This window comes from Garra rufa, chromosome 7 (genome assembly GCF_049309525.1).
Source record: "Garra rufa chromosome 7, GarRuf1.0, whole genome shotgun sequence".
Lineage (NCBI taxonomy): Eukaryota > Metazoa > Chordata > Actinopteri > Cypriniformes > Cyprinidae > Garra > Garra rufa.
Genome location: NC_133367.1, coordinates 45269643 through 45290562, shown reverse-complemented (window position 1 = coordinate 45290562; position 20920 = coordinate 45269643). Strand labels below are relative to the sequence as shown.

Here is a 20920-nt window from a genome sequence, read left to right as displayed (position 1 = left end):
ATAAATGAACCTACGGAAAAGACTATGAATGACAAAAACAAACAGCGGCTCCGCTGCATTGAAGAAAATGACCCCCCAGGATCACTGGAACCACCCCAGTGTCGACACATTCATCCATTTCTCCAGGTTCAACTCGTCAGAGAGAGCGAGAGAGAAACAGACAGAGAGAGAGAGAGGGAGGGAGAGGCAGAGCAAGTCTGTAAGCAGAGACAGAATGAGAGAGGAAGGCTTACAGGACGTATGTTAAGTTTGAGACCGGTGATCATGGTAGGTGATGCGGAGAAGATCTGGGGATACGTCCAGCTCCTCAAAAACAAGGACATTCCTCCGCATGAAGCTGAAAAGTGAGATAATATCTGGACACGCTCCCACACAGAATTTGATCATCGCAATGTACTTTCTTTTGTGTGTGTGTGTGTGTGTGTGTGTGTGTGTGTGTGTCTGTGTGCATATAAAATGAGAGAAGCCGCAATCTGAGGGACGATTTGTGATTTGTGAAAATACAAGGAATACTACAAAATTAAGCAAGTGCATAAAGGGAAATCTTCAAGGTAAGTCAAAGATGTACTTCATTTTCACAATTTTTGTGTCATGGGAAGGGTTTAGAAATATTTCAAACTTAGAAAACACATTTAAAGTTAGCGGTTGAAACACAATCGACTACTAATCGGATTCTTGCCAAATCTAAAAACCTAAAATTTTACGATCAACTCAGTTTTTCTACTATTGTATTTCATATTGTATTCCTGTTTAAGAGCACTCGTCTATTTCATAATAGTCACATTATACAACATTTGTCTCACAAAACATATTTAGACGTCGTAACGCAGTTATCAAACCTAATCATTTTAAAAACATACATTGTTTATGAAGACTGACCAAAGCAGATAGGAGCCCAAATGGCTCCATATGGTCAACATATCTAATCTCAGATCATTACTGATAGCTACTTCCTTGCTTAATTACGAGGCCTGGAAGACGTAGTGAGAAGAGAAAATCGCATGTTTCTGTGCTGTTTATATTTGCAGGAGTGTCCAACGTAGAGACTGAACAAAGATGGCCAATACCTCGTCTACCATGTGACTTTGATTCCATCTGGAGATAATAATTTGGAGGGGAATTCTTTGGATTCTTTTTTTTTTTTTTTTTGCAAAGCAAAAAAGCATCACTTGAACGCATCTGAACGCTCCACCACCCTCGGATCGGAGGGAGGCTGTGACAATGCTGGGCGAGCCCACGGAAAAAGCCAAAGCACGACTTTCCCAAGCAGAATGGCTAGCCGTAGCTTCTCGTCCATGCCTGAATCCCAGCAGCCTGGAGGAGAACCACTCCGTTGGGCCGCGCTGCTCATTCTCCTGGTTATCATCCCCACCATTGGTGGAAACATCCTGGTCATTCTGGCAGTGTCGTTGGAGAGAAAGCTCCAGAACGCCACTAACTTCTTCCTGATGTCTCTGGCGGTGGCCGACCTGCTGGTGGGACTGCTAGTCATGCCCATTGCTCTGGTGACTGTGCTCTTCCGTAAGTAACCCTCGACATTGATAACGGAGGACTGTTTGTAGAATTTATTAGGAGATAGCATCTGGGTTGTGAACGTTTTTCAGAATTACACCAAAACCATATTAAACGTTGATAAAGACCATGTTTCGTTTCCCTGCACTGACAGAACGAGTACACATTACAAGTCGAGCGCTCTTCAAAACATTTCTGGAGTAAACATGCCCCACAAGTTTCAAACTATACAACATCTGCCAAGCTACTAGACTATTGCCGTCCCTATGCCAGCTCGGCTGTCAGTTCCCATGCCAAACGCTCCGGTCGGTCCGTTATTTCTTATTAAACAGATCTGATGACATTTATTGAAAGCCCATTTGCTTGCACCTTGTCTGCGTCCATCACAAACTCCCTCTCAAATGAGAACCTTAAAGGGATAGCTCAGTCAAAAATGAAATTTACCCCACGATTTAGTCACCCTCAAGCCATTCTAGATGTATATCGACTTTCTTCTTTCAGGCGAATACAATCAGAGTTATATTAAAAAAATAGGGATGCACCGAATGATCGGCAACTGAAACCGAATAAGCGAAAAGGCGCGCAATAAAGCAGCAAACATGTTGGCAGTGTGGAAGCATTTAAAACTGTCCGTAACGACACAAAAATCATTACAATCACCGACAGCGAGACTTTTTAGTATCGCATCGTATGTCTTCCATGAGAAGAGAAAGCTGGTTAAAACCTTAGGAATAGCTCAGTCAAAAATTAAATTTACCCTCAAGCCATTCTAGATGTATAGGACTTTGTTCTTTCAGACGAATACATTCAGAGATATATTAACAAAAAGGGATGCACCGAATGTTCGGCAACTGAAACCGAATAATCGAAAAGGCGCGGAATAATGCAAACATGTTGGCAGTGTGGAAGCATTTAAAACTGTCCGAAAAGATGCAAAAATGATTACAAGTACTGACAGCGAGAGACTTTTTAGTATCGCATCGTATGTCTTCCATGAGAAGAGAAAGGGCTGGTTAAACCCTTAGGAATAGCTCAGTCAAAAATTAAATTTACCCTCAAGCCATTCTAGATGTATAGGACTTTGTTCTTTCAGACGAATACAATCAGAGATATATAAAAAATAGGGATGCACCGAATGTTCGGCAACTGAAACCGAATAAATGATACCAAACAATGACGCGACGCGATCAAATAGAGGCGTGCACTAATGCAGCAAACATGTCGGCAGTGTGAAAGCATTTAAAATTGTCTGAAAAGACAAGCACCAACGGCGCAAGAATGTTTAGTATCGCATTGCATGTCTTCCACGAAAACAGAAAGGGCTGGTTGTTGCTGGTTACTGTATGATGACTGAAATCGCCAAATGGCCTTAAACCATTAGTCAATAAACTACTGAACACTATGTTGTCTAATACACGCACCAATTGTATTTATTCTGACAGAACGAGCTCCTTAGCCAGGGTTTGAAGTCCAAAGTGCAAGGGAAATATGCGCTGAAACAGCGTCATTCATAAATCTGCTGCTATCAGCAAAAAGTAGTACTGAGGTCTTCTTGTGGGTTTCCGCCAAAAAAAGTAAACATTCATAAATGTTAGTATTGTAACTGTACTGTTGTTCTGTAAAAAATAATAATGATAATTATTCCAACAGCTCTATTAATACATTTATTATAGAATTATCCTTTGCTTAGCAAAGATGCATTTATTTGTACATTTAAAAACACAAAAAAATTGGCCTAAGAATAGTATTTTACGTATAACTAATTTAAACTAAGTTAAATTCTGCTTTGTTGGTAGGCTATAACGTCTATTAGATTGTAAAAATGTTCAGTGTTAAATAAACATTTTTAAATAGTTGTTTGGCAATTGATTTTCTTCTTTGAAAAGACAAAACAAAACTGTAAAAAGCAAATGTTTGCCATTTAATTTATGCATTGGCGAAAAAAACTGGCAAAATACATGGGGGGAAAAACACGAAAAACCGTGTTTGGTAATCAGCCTTTGGCCCAGTGTGTAATTTTGTTTGGCTTCGGCTTCGGCCAAGAATTCATTTTCGGTGCATCCCTATTAAAAAATGTCCTGGCTCTTCCAAGCTTTATAATGGCAGTGAATGGCTGTTGAGATTTTGAAGTCCAAAAAATGTGCATCCAATCGTTGGTGTAAGAAAAGTTCACCAGAGTGGCGTTCCAGCGGATGATGTAAGATGTAGGCGTAGTGTAAGCTCCGGTGAGACCATACTAGTCTCACGAGAACCAAGTATTGTTTACAGAAAAGGAAATCAGTCTCCTCTTGGCTTACATCGAAATCCTCCAACATTTTTTCTTTACAAATCCTCATTTTGCACTTCTAATTTGTGACCGGTGTTTTGTTTTGCTCTCTCCTCTGCGTTTCTGTGTTTCAAATGTTAGTGGAAGCTAGAGATTACAGTCATAAAGTTTAAAATATGGATATTTTTCCTTACAAAAGTGCATCGATTCACTTCAAAAGGCCCACCTGGAGCACTTTTTATGATGGATGGATGCACTTTATTTTGCTGCAAAATCTCAACAGCCATTCACTTCCCATTTTTAAGCTTTGAAGAGCCAGCAAATTTATTTTTAATATAATTTCCGAAGTCACATACACCTTGGATGGCTTGAGGGAGAGTAAATCATGGGGTAGTTTTCATTTTTGGGTAAACTATTCCTTTAAGACTACACTTTTGTTTCAATGCACTCCAAGCTTTGGAAAACGTGAAAGTGAATTAAACTCTGTTTTTAGAATTAACTATCCTTTTTACACTGCTAAGTAGATTACTTACAAATTGTAGCCCGATACGGATTCCAAATTACATGATGAAAATTGTCAGTAAGTAACGTAATCCATTACATATTTTAAGTAATCTAATCAGACTACTTTTTGATTCCTTTAAGATTACTTTTGACCTAACTTGTCCATCAGATTCACTTAAATAAACAAATATTGAACCATACCAAAAGAAACTGGATAAAAATGCTTTTTGTCAAGACAATTTGTCAAGACACACTTTAAGTTGCCTTGAGAAAGCCTGAACAGAAAGTTTAAAGAAGTTTGAAAAGTTAAAGAAAAGTTTAGGAAGTTTAAGAAGTTTAAAAGTATAACAAGTTTAGAAGCAAATTGCTAGTATGTTTCTGACATGTTTGTAGCATGATTAGGAAGTTGTCAGTATGTTTCTAGCTCAGAAAAAGAAGTAGTAGTTTAAATACAATTTCATTGAGTTGGCTTTCTCAAGCCAACTTAAATATTTCAGTTATTGTAATTAAAAACATTAAGTGCATTAAACACAAAATTACTTCAAGGTTACTTAAACTGGTGTTTGTAAAGGATCTCCGGAGTACATAAAAACAAATATGTTCATCAGTAGTTGATGCAATGTTGAGAAAATACTTATTAAAACTAAAATATATCTGATAAATTAGCTACCTGACTAGTGACGAGTCTTTGTGTGAATGTCCACGAAATTGAAAAACTCATTTTAAAATGTAATATAACATAAATACAAGTACGTATCTTTTGTAATCTGATTATATAATCCAGTTTACATGAGCACTCTTCTTTAAATCCAGTAATTTGTCTTAACAGATTCTATTCATCTAAAATAAGTTGTCAAACGGTTTGTTGGAGAAGTTGGGAAAATACATAACCCAAAGGGCTTTTTTTGGAATGTTTTTGTCAAAAATCTTAAAAGACTAAACTTTAAGCAACTTAGTTGAACTAAACCTCGATGTGAAGAAACTACAGAGTCCTCTAAGGACTGCAACGCTTGCAAATCAATTCTAAAGGTGTTCCGCATGAAGGAGAACCATGTGTGAAGTCAGAAAGAGAATGAATGGTTTTGCCAAACAGCTGAAGCTTACCAGAAGTCATGAACACTGACAGGTAATTAAATCAAAGTACCTTTGGAGGAAGGGGTACAATAATACAATGTGTGAGTGCAGCAATTTATTGACCAAGACGGCGGTAACTCTAGACGTTAATTTCCAATGTAATAACTCGCGATTAAATGTAATCATAAAAATAAAAGCCATTTCAAAAGGCTTCAGTCTTGTGGAGGTAAGACCTGCTTGCTAAAGTATTACAACCAAACGTCCACCAAAGGCCACGTCCACATCTGTGGACCAGGTGAAGACAGGAACTGAAGTTAAAGCCATGAATGAACACTGTGCTTGATAAAGAGTCTCAAAACAAGAGCCTACTATGGAGAGCACACCACAAGTGCGTTTCTCTGAGAACCAGAGAAATATTTACATGAGGAAGTCGAGACTTGGCGGTGCAAACGTAAAGTGTGGTAGAGCAGAGTGTCTCTTTATTTTGCTTTCGGCAAGAGAGGGCACACTTATCTCTCAGCTTATATGGGAACTAGGTCTGGACGACATAGTCAGTATGTTTGCTTAGATTTTGTAGGCGAGACAAAACATGCCGTTAATTTGTCCGTGAAGTTTCCTAAACACCCAAAACCGTTTACAGGAGGTTTTTTGTGGTATATTTCATATACTTAAGTAGTACTTTAAGTTTATTTCAATATTGGTGCATATAAACGAACATAATCGTTTGCAGATTTTTATTGTTTTAGTTCTCAGGCTCAGTCGCATTAGCCGAAATCTTTGTGGGCAAAAAAAGAATCCATTGTCTATTGTCAATAGTGTAGTGATGCATGAAGCACAGCTCACGCAGGATCACTTTTCAACCAAATGGTTATCTGTTTGTCAACAAATCAAATTCGCATTGCAAAATCTGCTGGAAATCTTCCACTCTTATGCAAAGCTCCCAACTTCATGGATTCCTATTAGAATGACTGTATTTTGCAATGGAAACCGCACATTTATACACAACAAAATAATTTTCAGATTTAATATTTCGAATCTGTTGAGCGACAATGGCTGTTTACATAGAGGATAGTTTCTGTGATTGGAGAAAAAACTACCAATTCAATTTAATTGACAATTTGACAAAAATGTTGAAAACTGGCACTGGTCTTTACTAAACAGATCAGAAGCTCTTCATAGAAGCTGCATTATTGCCAGCTGGGCTTTCTAAATCCAGCGTGGTTTTGCAGTCATTTTGGAGCCCAAATATGTTTTAGCAAGAACGTCTTACCTCTACAAGACTGAAACCTTTTGAAACCTAACGAAAATCGCACTCATCTGGCTAATCTATATAGGTACATCACGTTGTTTCAAGATGAAAAAACCCTTTGGACGACATACTCCATGAAAGCAATACTGTGTTCAGTAATTTCGTGCACCACTTATGCCATCTTCAATAATTTAGTATGTTCAGAGTTGGGGAAAGTTACTTTTAAAAGTAATGCATTACAATATTGAGTTACCCCCTAAAAGAGTAACTGATTGCATTACTTAAGTTACTTTTTTGGAAAGTAACATTACAATACAGAGTTACCCCCATAAAAAAGTAACTAATTGCATTAGTTAGTTACATTTTTGGAAAGTAACGGATTACAATATTGAGTTACTTCCTAAAAAAAGTAACTAAATGCATTACTTAAGCTACTTTTTTGAAAAGCAATGCATAACAATATTGAGTTACTCCCTAAAAAAGTAACTAAATGCATTAGTTACTATTTTGGAAAAAACTAATTGCATTAATATGCATTACAATATTGAGTTACTTCCTAAAAAAGTAACTAATTGCATTACTTAAGCTACTTTTTTGAAAAGCAATTCATAACAACATTGAGTTACTCCCTAAAAAAGTAACTAAATGCATTAGTTACTATTTTGGAAAAAACTAATTGCATTAATATGCATTACAATATTGAGTTACTCCCTAAAAAAGTAACTAATTGCATTACTTAAGTTACTTTTTTGAAAAGCAATGCATAACAATATTGAGTTACTCCCTAAAAAAGTAACTAAATGCATTACTTAAGTTACTTTTTTGAAAAGCAATGCATAACAATATTGAGTTACTCCCTAAAAAAGTAACTAAATGCATTAGTTACTATTTTGGAAAAAACTAATTGCATTAATATGCATTACAATATTGAGTTACTTCCTAAAAAAGTAACTAATTGCATTACTTAAGCTACTTTTTTGAAAAGCAATTCATAACAACATTGAGTTACTCCCTAAAAAAGTAACTAAATGCATTAGTTACTATTTTGGAAAAAACTAATTGCATTAATATGCATTACAATATTGAGTTACTCCCTAAAAAAGTAACTAATTGCATTACTTAAGTTACTTTTTTGAAAAGCAATGCATAACAATATTGAGTTACTCCCTAAAAAAGTAACTAAATGCATTACTTAAGTTACTTTTTTGAAAAGCAATGCATAACAATATTGAGTTACTCCCTAAAAAAGTAACTAAATGCATTAGTTACTATTTTGGAAAAAACTAATTGCATTAATATGCATTACAATATTGAGTTACTTCCTAAAAAAGTAACTAATTGCATTACTTAAGCTACTTTTTTGAATAGCAATTCATAACAATATTGAGTTACTCCCTAAAAAAGTAACTAAATGCATTACTTAAGTTACTTTTTTGAAAAGCAATGCATAACAATATTGAGTTACTTCCTAAAAAAGTAACTAAATGCATTAGTTACTATTTTGGAAAAAACTAATTGCATTAATATGCATTACAATATTGAGTTACTTCCTAAAAAAGTAACTAATTGCATTACTTAAGCTACTTTTTTGAAAAGCAATTCATAACAACATTGAGTTACTCCCTAAAAAAGTAACTAATTGCATTACTTAAGTTACTTTTTTGAAAGGTAACGCATTACAATACTTTTTTGGAAAGTAACATTACAATACAGAGTTACCCTTATAAAAAAAAAAAGTAACTGATTGCATTAGTTAGTTACATTTTTGGAAAGTAACGGATTACAATATTGAGTTACTTCCTAAAATAGTAACTTACTGCATTACTATGAATTTCAATATTGAGTTACTTCCTAAAAAAAGTAACTAAATGCATTAGTTACTATTTTGGAAAAAACTAATTGCATCAATATGCATTACAATATTGAGTTACTTCCTAAAAAAAGTAACTAATTGCATTAAGTTACTTGTTTGAAAGGTAACGCATTACAATACATTTTTGGAAAGTAACACATTACAACAAAGTTACCCCCATAAAAAAAAAGTAACTAATTGCAGTAGTTACATTTTTGTAAAGTAACAAATTACAATATTGAGTTACTTCTTAAAAAAGTAACTAATTGCATTACCTAAGTTACTTTTTAGGAAAGCAACGCATTACAATATTGAGTTACTTCCTAAAAAAGTAACTAATTGCATTACCTAAGTTACTTTTTTGGAAAGCAATGCATTACAATATTGAGTTACTCCCTAAAAAAAGTTACTAATTGCATTACCTAAGTTACTTTTTGGACAGTAACACATTACAATACTTTTTTGGAAGGTAACGCATTACAATATTGAGTTACTTCCTAAAAAAGTAACTAATTGCATTACCTAAGTTACTTTTTTGGAAAGCAATGCATTACAATATCGAGTTACTCCCTAAAAACTTAACTAATTGGATTACTTAAGTTACTTTTTTGAAAAGTAAATGCATTACAATATTGAGTTACTTCTTAAAAAAGTAACTAATTGCATTACCTAAGTTACTTCTTTGGAAAGTAACACATTACAATACTTTTTTGGAAGGTAATGCATTACAATATAGAGTTACTAGCACAAAAATACAGAATAGCGTCATTGAATGCGTGTTTTTTAATACATTATTTGGGCTCCAAAATGACTGGAAATCCATGCTGGATTCAGAAAGCCCAGCTGGTAATAATGTAGCCCTCTCTGAAGAGCTTCTATGAGGATCTGTTTAGTAAAGAGGGGTTATCTGCCAGTGCCAGTTTTCAACATCTGGTTATAGGCTCTTCAAACCATGGAGGTCCACTAACACACAGACACACACGTTTGGAGATACACTATGGTTCAGGTCCATTAAGTGAAAATTGAAATTTGCATTTTACCTTCGTTTTCACTTCTGGTAAATGCGGGATTGCCATGAGAGCAATAATATGGCACGTCCCACGCAGTTTGTCTACTTTACTTGAGCATGAAAACGACAAACAAAAACTGACGAGATAAAAACAGCGTAATCGTATTAAAAGGCTTTAAACAACAGCATCTGTAAGTCCACCGGGATGAAGACCAACTCGATTATCCACCATTTCATGTCTGTCGCTAAAATAAACAGCGTCACTGAAGAGCTTGATGAATGGTCCAAAAGCCCCCGAGTGTTTAATCTCTTGAACCGTTTTCGTTAAACTCAAGCTTGTATCTATTTATTTAATAATGTTAAGATCCACTAAATACAAGATGAGATGCAAAAGCTGGGATGAATTTGAAGTAATGCAATCCATGTTCAAATAAGACGTTATAAACAAGGAAATCCAATCTACAGTATCTGCATTTAAGAAGAAACGTTGTGGAAAACGCATAAATGTTCATCTGAAAGGATCAGCAACACACTTTTATATGAATTTTCATATAAAAACGGTATCATATTGTTTATTCCTTATAAGCCATTTCTCTCCCCTTTCATCGCTATCAAACAGTTAGTGATTTAAAACATATTTGACTTATCTGAAGTTCTTCAATGGTGACTAAAGAGGAGGAACAAGCGGTTAACAAAACTTCCATATTATTTAAGGGAACAGGTTAGGTTTTCCGGAAACACTGAATGGCATAACTCTGATGAAAGCCATGCTAAGATAGAATGCATGAATAATGTTAAAAAGATGTCTTTAAACTGAGTGCGTGTCCCATGGCAAAATGACGAAGAGGTCTTTGAGTTTGTTCTATTTTAATTTCAGAGAGCCCACTGATTAGTGCTTAATATTCTCTTCATATTTCAGACTCCAGATGGCCGCTTGCAGATTTCCTGTGCCCTATCTGGCTGTTTCTGGACGTCTTGTTTTCAACGGCCTCCATCATGCACCTGTGTGCCATCTCCCTTGACCGATACATTGCCATCAAGAAACCAATCCAGCACAGCCAGTTCAAGTCCAGAGCTAAAGCGCTGGCTAAAATCGCACTCGTCTGGCTAATCTCTATAGGTACGTCACAATACTGTTGGTTCAAGATGAAGAACACTTTGACTGACATATTAAATGAAAGTAATACTGTGTTCAGTATGTTTGTTCAACACTTATGGCGTCTTGAACAATTTAGTATGCCCAGTGATGAGGAAAATTACTTTTAAAAGTAATGCATTACAATCCCTTTAAAAAAAAAAGTAACTAATTGCATTACTACCCATTACAATATTGAGTAACTTCCAAAAAAAAGTAACAAATTGCATTGGTTAGTTACTTTTTGGAAAGTAACGCATTACAATATCGAGTTACTCCAGAAAAAAGTTACTAATGGCATTACTTGTGTTACTCTCCAAAAAAGTAACTTATTACAATATTGAGTAACTTCCAAAAAAAAGTAACAAATTGCATTGGTTAGTTACTTTTTGGAAAGTAACGCATTACAATATCGAGTTACTCCAGAAAAAAGTTACTAATGGCATTACTTGTGTTACTCTCCAAAAAAGTAACTTATTACAATATTGAGTAACTTCCAAAAAAAAGTAACAAATTGCATTGGTTAGTTACTTTTTGGAAAGTAACGCATTACAATATCGAGTTACTCCAGAAAAAAGTTACTAATGGCATTACTTGTGTTACTCTCCAAAAAAGTAACTTATTACAATATTGAGTAACTTCCAAAAAAAAGTAACAAATTGCATTGGTTAGTTACTTTTTGGAAAGTAACGCTTTTGGAATATAACGCAATAACAATATTGAGTTATTTCCTAAAAGAGTTACTAATTGCATTACTTAAGTTACTTTTTTGGAGAGTAATATATTACAATATTGAGTTACACCCTAAAAAAGTAACTAATTGCATTACTACGCATTACAATATTGAGTAACTTGCTAAAAAAGTAACTAACTGCATTACTTAAGTTACTTTTTTGGAGAGGAACGCATTGCAATATTGAGTTACTCCCTAATAAAAAGTAACTAATGGCATTACTATGCATTGCAATATTGAGTTACTTCCTAAAAAAGTAACTAATTGCATTACTTTGTTACTTATTTGGAAAGTAAGGCATTACAATATTGAGTTACTCCCTATAAAAACACATTAAAATACTTTTTTTGGAAAGTAACATTACAATATTGAGTTACTTCCAAAAAAAGTAACTAATTGCATTACTTAGTTACTAGTAATGCATTACAATATTGAGTTATTCCCTAAAAAAGTAACAAATTGCATTGGTTAGTTACTTTTTGGAAAGTAACGCATTGCAATATTGAGTTTCTCCCTAAAAAGTGACTAATGGCATTACTTAAGTTACTTTTTTTGGAAAGTAATGTATTACAATATTGAGTCACTCCCTAAAAAAGTAACTAACTGCATTACTTAAGTTACTTTTTTTGGAGAGGAACACATTGCAATATTGAGTTACTCCCTAATAAAAAGTAACTAATTGCATTACTTTGTTACTTATTTGGAAAGTAAGGCATTACAATATTAAGTTACTCCCTAAAAAGTTACTAATTGCATTACTTAGTTACTAGTAATGCATTACACTATTGAGTTATTCCCTAAAAAAGTAACCAATTGCATTACTTAGTTACTTTTTTTTGGAAAGTAATGCATTGCAATATTGTGTTACTTCCTAAAAAAGTAACTAATTGCATTACATATATTTTTGGAAATTAACGCATTTTTAACAAAGTTTAGTAAGTAGCGCATTACAATATTGAGCTACTCCCTTAAAAAGTAACTAATAGCATTACTTAAATTACATTTTTGGAAAGTAACATTACAATATTGAGTTATTCCCTTAAAAAGTAACTAATAGCATTACTTAGTTATTTTGGGAAAGTAATGCATTCTCAGCGTTAATATAAGAGACCAGTGGCACGTCAACTTCAGCCTCTTTCACACAATGATTCCGGAAAATACATGAATAATGTGTCCCATGATTTGTTCCGGAGTTGTTTGATTTGGTTCATTCACAGTTGTTTTCTGGAATCGGTGCGTGCTTTACACACAACCCGTAAAGACGTGACGTTTGGATGTGAGATGTAATGCAACGCATACATTTCACTAAACTGAAACTAACCTGACGAACAATCTGTGCTTCTGCGCTGATAGTGAGGAGCTCCCTGATCGCTGCTTCATTCCACTTTGCACGTATTTTTCCGTCGTGAAGAGTCGCAGGGTAACGTGCATCACCTCAACACTGCCTTTATGTCATTTGGTTCTGGCTTTTGTTCACTCAGCGCTCGTTCCCGTAATTTTCCAGAATCAGCGCGCATTGTGAAAGGGGCTTTACTAAAGCAACAGTTAGGTAGATTACTGCATTCGGTGTTTGAAAAAGAAACAAACATTAATGATCATTCTGAAATATCCTGTTGAGTATCAGCTCTCTCTATGGCTCTGGGCTAGGCTACAGCATACATGACCGTAGTTACTTGTGGTTGGCCTGGCTGTGCGTCACTCAGAAAACAACAGGCCAATCAGAAGAGAGGCTTGTGAATATTAATTTGACAGGCAAAAATCGACCTGTTCTTGATAGAGCTCCTAAATAAGGAGCTGTAAAAATATATTGAGACGGATTTTGGCACTTATACCGCAAATGTATATTCTTAAGGACATCAACAACTAAAATAAACCTCCAGAAATGTGTACAATATGGGACCTTTAACAGACGCATAGAATTTCCGTTTTCGATTTTAAAAACACTCAAATGCCACAATTTCCTGCCAACAGATGACAAGGCTACAGTTTCAAAAATGGGAACAAACTCAACTGTAAAATTATAGTTATAGTTATAGTTATACAAATGTGGGCTTCAACGGCAAACCAATCAATGATCTCAACACTCATCTCTGGAAAAGTTGCATACTCATAAATTACATTCATCTAATGTCACTGACTGACTACTGATCTCCCATTTATACAAGCAAAAAGATTTACTTTTAACGATCAGGTTTTAGTTATAGGTGGATGTTGGCTTGTGGGAGGTGAAATGAAAGTAAACACCTCACAATTTCTGCTCGTTAACATCAGTCCAGACGATTACTTTGGCCACGTTGTTTGAAAGAGCTCAACGCATGGTTCTGGAAACATGGAGCTGTTTCACCACCATGAAAGGCAGGCCACGTGCTATGTCACTTCAACACTGACCATAAACACCCTGTGCACTCCTGAGAACAATTTTGCATCTTCTCCCATGACAAAGCAGTATTACTGAGAGAAAACAGGCAGCAGCAGCAGTTATAGATACTTAAACCGAGAGACCTCAAGTCCAAGATGTGTTATTGATGTTGTAACTGCTATTATTAGTAATGAATGGCAAATGTATACACTATTTCCCTTGTTATTACACAAGAGCTCCACAATATTGACAAAGACATCTCCTGCTGTTTTGAATTGTACTGCGCTATTATTTTTTGCTTTTATAAGATGCTGTATCAAGTCAAAACATGCCTCGAGGTCTGCGCTCTGTTCCATTACGTGGTGCCATGTCCAGCTGTTTTCAAACAAGAGACCGCATTGTATGTGAACACATAAGAACCTAATCATGATCAGACGAACCCCACTCAAGCTAAACAGTTCAGGGCTTCTGCAGAATTGATTTGGTCAAGTAGTTGTTTTGATATTATTCTATCAACTAGAAGCACTGCTTAAAAAAAATGAAGATAGCTGTCAAAAGCACAAAAATACTATTCGGTAAGCAGGAGCTATGTAATAACCTTGTCCAATAATGTCCGATCCTGCTCCTAGATATAAATCTTCCCCAAAAGTTTAACTCCAACCAGTGTAGAAGTCAAGACCAGCTTTTTTAGGTCCAAGTCAAGGCCAAAAATAACGTAAAGTTAACCAAGAGACAACACCAAGGGGTCTCCAAACTCAGTCCTGGAGGGCCAGTGTCCTGCAGAGTTTAGCTCCAACCCTAATTAGAGACACCTGAATCAGCTAGTCAAAATTTCCAGGCAGGTGAGTTGAGGCAAGTTGGAGACACCGGGCCTTCAGAACCTATTTGAAGAGTTTGGAGACCCCTGACCTAGTCCAACAGTGTCCAATCCTGCTCCTGGAAATATGCCTTCCCGAAGAGTTTAACTCTTAAACCAATGTAAAAGTCAAGACTAGCTTATTTAGGTCCAAGTCCAGGGCCGAGACTAGCCAAAGTTGAATCAGAGTCAACACCAGGGGTCTCCAAACTCAGTCCTGGAGGGCCGGAGTTCTGCAGAGTTAATCTCCAACACTAATTATACACACCTGAAACAGCTAATCAAGGTGTTATTAGGTATGCTACCAACTTCCAGGCAGGTGTGTTGAGGCAGGTTGGAGCTAAACTGTGCAGGGCACTGGCCCTGCAGAACCAAGTTTGGAGACCCCTGACCTAGTCCAATGGTGTTCAATCCTGCTACTGGAATTACACCTTCATGGAGAGTTCAACTCTAACCAGTGTCAAGACCAGCTCATTTAGGTCTAAGTCCAGGCCGAGACTAGCCTAAGTTGACTCAACAACTCCAGGGGTCACCAAGTTGAGAGTCAAGATCAGGGGTCTCCAGACTCAGTCCAGGAGGGCCGGTGTTCTGCAGAGTTTAGCTCCAACCCTAATTAGACACACCTGAACTGGCTAGTCAAGGTCTTACTAGGCTTGCTGCAAACTTCCAGGCAGGTGTGTTGAGGCAAGTTAAGGCCAAACTCTGTGGGACACTGGCCCTTCAGGACCAAGTTTGGAGACCCCTGACCTAGTCCAATGGTGTTCAATCCTGCTCCTGGTTACACACCTTCCTGGAGAGTTCAACTTTAACCAGTGTCAAGACCACCTCATTTAGGTCCAAGTCCAGGCCGAGACTAGCCTAAGTTGACTCAACAACACCAGTGGTCACCAAGATGAGAGTCAACACCAGGGATCTCCAGACTTAGTCCTAGAGGGCCAGTGTTCTGCAGAGTTTATCTCCAACCAGCGTAGAAGTCAAGACCGGCTTATTAAGATTCAAATCCAGCGTAGGTTGAATCAGAGTCAAGGCAGAGACCAGAAGGTCAAGATGATTCAGACAATGTAAATATACTTTCCTTTGGGGTAAATTAAATTTGGTCTTGAGTACTACTATACTCAGACCTAGAAGTTGCAAGTAATCCTCAGGACCATGTTTAACAGGTTTATGTGTGTTTAAATTCAGATATAAGGTGCACCTTTAGGAGCAAGATTGGGCTGATTGGTTTGATCATTTACATTTGCTCAATGTTAATGTTTGGTCTTTCTCCATCAGGTATTGCAATACCAATTCCAATCAAAGGACTACAAGTCTTCGACCATCCCAACAACGTCACCTTTAACAACAACCACACCTGTCTGTTGTCGCCAGAAGGCTTCGGGGATTTCAAGGTGTATGGGTCTTTGACGGCTTTCTTTATACCCCTAACAATAATGATGATTATCTACTTGCTTACAATCCAAGTACTACGCAAGAAGGCCTATCTTTTGAGATCGAGAGCTACAAGGCCCAACATTTCCACCGTCTTCCAGCAGGAGCTGCCGGCTCTCTCTTCGCCTGACAAAGTGGTCATTGCAAATGGAATAAAAAGGGACCGAACGCTGCATTCCGTCACAGGGGACGAGGTCCCTCTCCGCAGGATGTCCACCATAGGAAAGAGGTCCATGCAAAACTTGAGCAATGAACAAAGGGCTTCAAAGGTTCTGGGGATTGTATTCATGTTGTTTGTTGTAATGTGGTGTCCGTTCTTTATTACCAATGTGACTTCTGTACTCTGTCAAGGGTGCAACAGTAATCTAGTGGAACAGCTGTTGGATATCTTTCAATGGGTGGGCTACGTTTCGTCGGGAATCAATCCACTGGTTTACACGCTGTTCAACAGGACGTTCAGGCAGGCCTTTAGGCGCTACATCACATGTAACTACAAACGTGTAAGGACTCCAAGAATGCAACGGAGAAGCAGAATTTCTTTTCGGTCATCTGTGACAGAAAACTCAAAGCGGTTTATGAAACACGGTATGAAGAACGGGATCAGCCCCGTAAGTTATCAGAGTCCTCTTCGGCGTCGTCCCACGCATCTGCAGACCTCTGCAAACATAACGCTGGACATGTTACTCCTGACGGAGAATGATGACTGCAAACCTGACGAACACGTAAGCCACGTGTAGTAAATCTGATACACTTCAGATAAAAATCTAAGATAGAGATATGCCAGTCGTTCAGTGCCAAAACCAGTCCCAAAATTCTCAAGAACTGATGAGATACGATCTAAAAGGTGTTCAGAAAAACTGCATTAAATGGTCATGGGTTTGTATTGGGAGATAGAACGGCACATAAGATGAATGTCTAAGAATCCCCAAGACATAAAATAGCTTTGGGGTGTGAAAGTAATAGACAGCAAAATAATTGGCAGTACTGTTAAAATAAACGCAGTACTTACAGTCTTTCGCACATCCCAATGTGAAGCCAAAGTCTACAATGTGAAGCCAAAGTAAGACACCTTCTCAAGATACGCACAAGTCTCAAATAAATCACACCTTCACTTACCTTCTCTACATGAGGAAGAACAATCAGCAATTCCAGCGTTACGGACGTGACATTCAAGGTCAAAACCTGAAATATAAATCCTCATAAATTTTATTCTTTACCAATATATTGAACCATCTCTTTATATTTTTGAAACCCCTTAAAATAGAGTCCAGACATCAGAAAAGTTTCAGTCTAAAACCCTGTTTTATATTTTAAATGAGGGAAATACACATACGTTACGGACGTGACAAAAAAAGACTCGAGTTTCTGGGAGACAACATATTTTGTAAAATTTCTGCGATTTACAGTGCACAAACCAGAAGTAACAATATCTGCCGAATTGACAAGGGTTGGCTATTTACAAAACCTAAAACATCAATTTTGTTTAAATTTTCGCTTTTATGTTTCAGAGGAAAAATCAGCGTTACGGACGTGACATCTCTCCGTTACGGACGTGACCGTTCTGAAAGCGGAATTTATGCGACTATGGAAATGCGTATAGAATGCTTTAAAAACTTTAACTGAGACGTCTAATAGTAACTTATAGTAAGTAATAAACATTCGTTTAGGCCATTATTTAACTAATTAATGTATACAAAAATGAGACATTTTAATGTTTTTATTAATGTTTTATTTTGTCTATTTTGTTTAATGTATTAATGTTTTCTTGTGAGCTGCCAGATGAAATTCACAGTGCTGACTCGCATCTCCACAGGCCTATACTGGATGGGGCTTTAGAGAGAAATAAAGCCTTCATATTACATAAACGGAGAGTGTTTAATTTCGTTTTTAATTGGTTCGTTTGAAAGTAGACATTTTAAGCTAGACATATCTCTTGTAGCCTATGTGAGACAGGCTGAGTTCTGGCTCTTTTTTGAGAAACGCTCCAGCCAGAGACAGACCGAGATGGCAGAAAGCGCATCCTGTCTGTCTTTATTTGTAAAAAATAAAATTAAAAATACAAATAATAAAATTAAAAGCTTACGTTAAATCAGGTTCGAACTGAATGTTTCATTATCAGAAAAAAATGCTTTATCAGGAAAAAAAAGTGATCACGCATGCACCTCCCTGTCATGCATGCGCATTAGTTTTCAGCACAAACCCTTAAATATCAGTAATAAATGAGGTTAATGCTAGAGTGGGGATCCGCATTAAAATAAATTTTCACAAGTCTACACCCGAGACAAACGCAGTTATAACCTGCAAATTGAAGGATATATTTGACGTTTTAAAATGATCTAATTGACCGATGCCGTTCCAATTCGTTGATCATTAGTTGCTGTTAATCAAGATTACGCATATGTCGCAGCATAAACTTGTTTTAATAAATCGCTTATGCATTAAATAATAAAGATACAAAACAGGTTATTAAATATGCTGAATATATTTTGTACAAATATTTATAAAATGGGAAAGCCTAATCTTCATTTTGCATCTGCATAAAATAGTGAATTATTTTTAACATGCAATGATACAAAATAAAACCAAACAAGATTTGTAATGAAGAAAAGAATATTTAGACAAATATGAGTGTTGAAACCCCACAGCACATCTCTTGCTCACTCAGCAGCATGCTCGCAGAACACGCAAAATCTTGCTCTATGCATGAATGCAGCGCAGATAGCGACACAAGTTATTTGAAATACATAAAATGTTTCAATAAGATAATACTGACAATGGAAATTATATGACATTTCAAATAGTTTTGACGATTTTTTCCCTTTAGTCCGCCTGTGCATTTCTGCACAGTAAATGCAGTCCATCTCCGCGCTGTTTTTAGTTGAGAACGCAATTTCTGAAATTTTAGAATGAATTAATTTCTAAAATGTTATGATAGAAAAAAACTCAAACAGGTCACAGTATAATAGAAATACACAGGCTATCGATCATCAACTTGTGTGCAGGCCCGGTTCTACGGGGGTGCTTGAGGGTGCGAAATCAAACGAAATCAATAGCACCCTCAGTTAAAGCTGTAATAATGTCATTTTATTGCAGATTTAGATAACAATCCAGTGAGTAATCATTAAAAAAAATATATTTTTCTGCTGTAAGCATTAAAACAATGCCCTACCATATTGTAACGCATCAAAGCAGTCAATTAGAGCGTTGCATCCTCGGCCGACTAGCCCGACTTTTTTACACCTCTGGTTGCTGGGCTTCAGGCCAATTTTCACGTCAAAGTTCAGAGGCGGACGGGCACCGGTTTTATCTGTTTTAGGTTTCTCCTTATTTTAATATTTTAGACATCCATAAATTATGGTGAAGAAAAAAATGCCGCGCTGGTGGAAACAACAGGAGACTTCACTTTTGCTTTCACTTTCGAGGCTGGGCACGGACTGCAGCGCAGCTGGAACAGATCCGCGCTCAAGCACACAATATGCTGAAAATTGCCACAAAGGTAAATAAATAACACTGAATGTGTCGGGCCGGAAAGAGTAAAGCTTATTTAAATTATATATTAATAAACTAGTGTATTCTGAGTCAGTGTAACAAAAATCCTTTTTGGACGCGCCTTTAAAGAGAAATTTATCTTTTCGGATTACATAATGAGAGAGTTTTTGTTTTCTATTTGTTTTATTTCGTTAAGTAATAATTTAAAACAATTTTATACGTTTTTTTAAGTGCACACAAATAAAAGTACACCCTTTACAGTACCGAATGATGTATTAACCTACTCTTACCTTTGTGAGCAAAATTGACAGATCATTTTAAATTGCTTCCACTGAAAAAAATGCACTGGCGCCCATGTCCTGCGTCTTCAGCTTCCACTCTCTGCACAAACTATTGGATATGCGCCTAATACCGCACATTTATCTCTAAGTTTAACGTTTAAACTAACATTGTTTTATACTTGAACTATTTCATATCTATAGATTTTATGCAAATCGTGATGATTTGAGTAGGCAAACTGATCAAATTAACAGACTGCAGTCTACCGCTGGGCGCTGTTCCTTAAAAATAATAATAATAAAATAAAATAAAAACTTACATTTTACGAACAAAAATGCTCCAAACGTTTTTTTTCTAAATTAAGTTAATAAAAAAAACGAAAGTATAATCAATTTGCCATTACATACAAAAATGAAGTATTTTGATTTTAAAATAGCAACGCGCGCCATCAGTGTCGTGCCCTAATGTCGACTATGATGGTATAATGTTAGAGCACCCTCATTAATTTAGGAAGCACCCTCAGTGATTTAGTTCTGGAACCGGGCCTGCTTGTGTGCCAGTATGCATATGAATTAATATGAAGCATCTGTAAGAGTCACGTCCGTAACGGTCACGTCCGTAACGCATTATTATGGCTGATAAGAGCAAAGAATTGAGATGGGCTGTTGATCATAATAAGCATGGCCATAAGTTGGCTTTGTACAGAAAGTTTCAAGTTAATTGCATTAGTAATTACTAAATTAAATAAACTTAATCTTTAAAACGTTACGGACGTGACACAACGCTGAAGCGTCCTGACGTCATAAATCTAGCCCTTATAAATCCAAAAATCATAGCTGTTTCGACAAAGTGAGTTTATTTACTTTTCATACAGGCCTCCATCTTTCTACAAAATACTTACTGTTGACACAATTAAAAAATATTCAGTCTTTAATCTCTCATTTGAAATCATGAAATACAGTCGAATGAAAATGTAATTTTACAATAGGTGCACCCATCATACGTGGTGGAAAAACATAGCAATTTCCTTCAAATTTCTATTAAAGCACGTTGATGCAGCTAAATACAGACCTAAATGCACAACTTAAACAGGGTTTTGTTCTTTTTGTATAAACTTAATTTTTTCATGGTAAGGTTGACATTTGCGTGGAATTGCTCCAATAATAAATGCCTCA

General features: G+C 36.4%; 2 protein-coding genes across 2 annotated transcripts in view; one reads left to right on the top strand and one right to left on the bottom strand.

Moving 5' to 3' along the window:
* Nucleotides 1-20920, bottom strand: part of psmd1 (proteasome 26S subunit, non-ATPase 1) — an 89240-nt gene that overhangs the window by 34755 nt on the left and 33565 nt on the right. The window lies entirely within an intron of this gene.
* On the top strand, nt 249-17111 carry htr2b (5-hydroxytryptamine (serotonin) receptor 2B, G protein-coupled). Its single transcript, XM_073844656.1, has 4 exons — nt 249-551; nt 1029-1521; nt 10386-10586; nt 15822-17111. Exons 2-4 carry the CDS (start codon nt 1272-1274, stop codon nt 16712-16714), a joined length of 1344 nt encoding a protein of 447 aa, XP_073700757.1. The 5' UTR covers nt 249-551; nt 1029-1271; the 3' UTR covers nt 16715-17111.

Excerpts from the sequence above, each read along its gene's own strand:
- htr2b (XM_073844656.1), top strand. The coding sequence starts at position 1,272 with ATGGCTAGCCGTAGCTTCTCGTCCATGCCTGAATCCCAGCAGCCTGGA. Across the intron at positions 1,522-10,385 it reads TCTGGTGACTGTGCTCTTCC|ACTCCAGATGGCCGCTTGCA; the intron begins GTAAGTAACCCT and ends TTCATATTTCAG. Across the intron at positions 10,587-15,821 it reads CGTCTGGCTAATCTCTATAG|GTATTGCAATACCAATTCCA; the intron begins GTACGTCACAAT and ends TTTCTCCATCAG.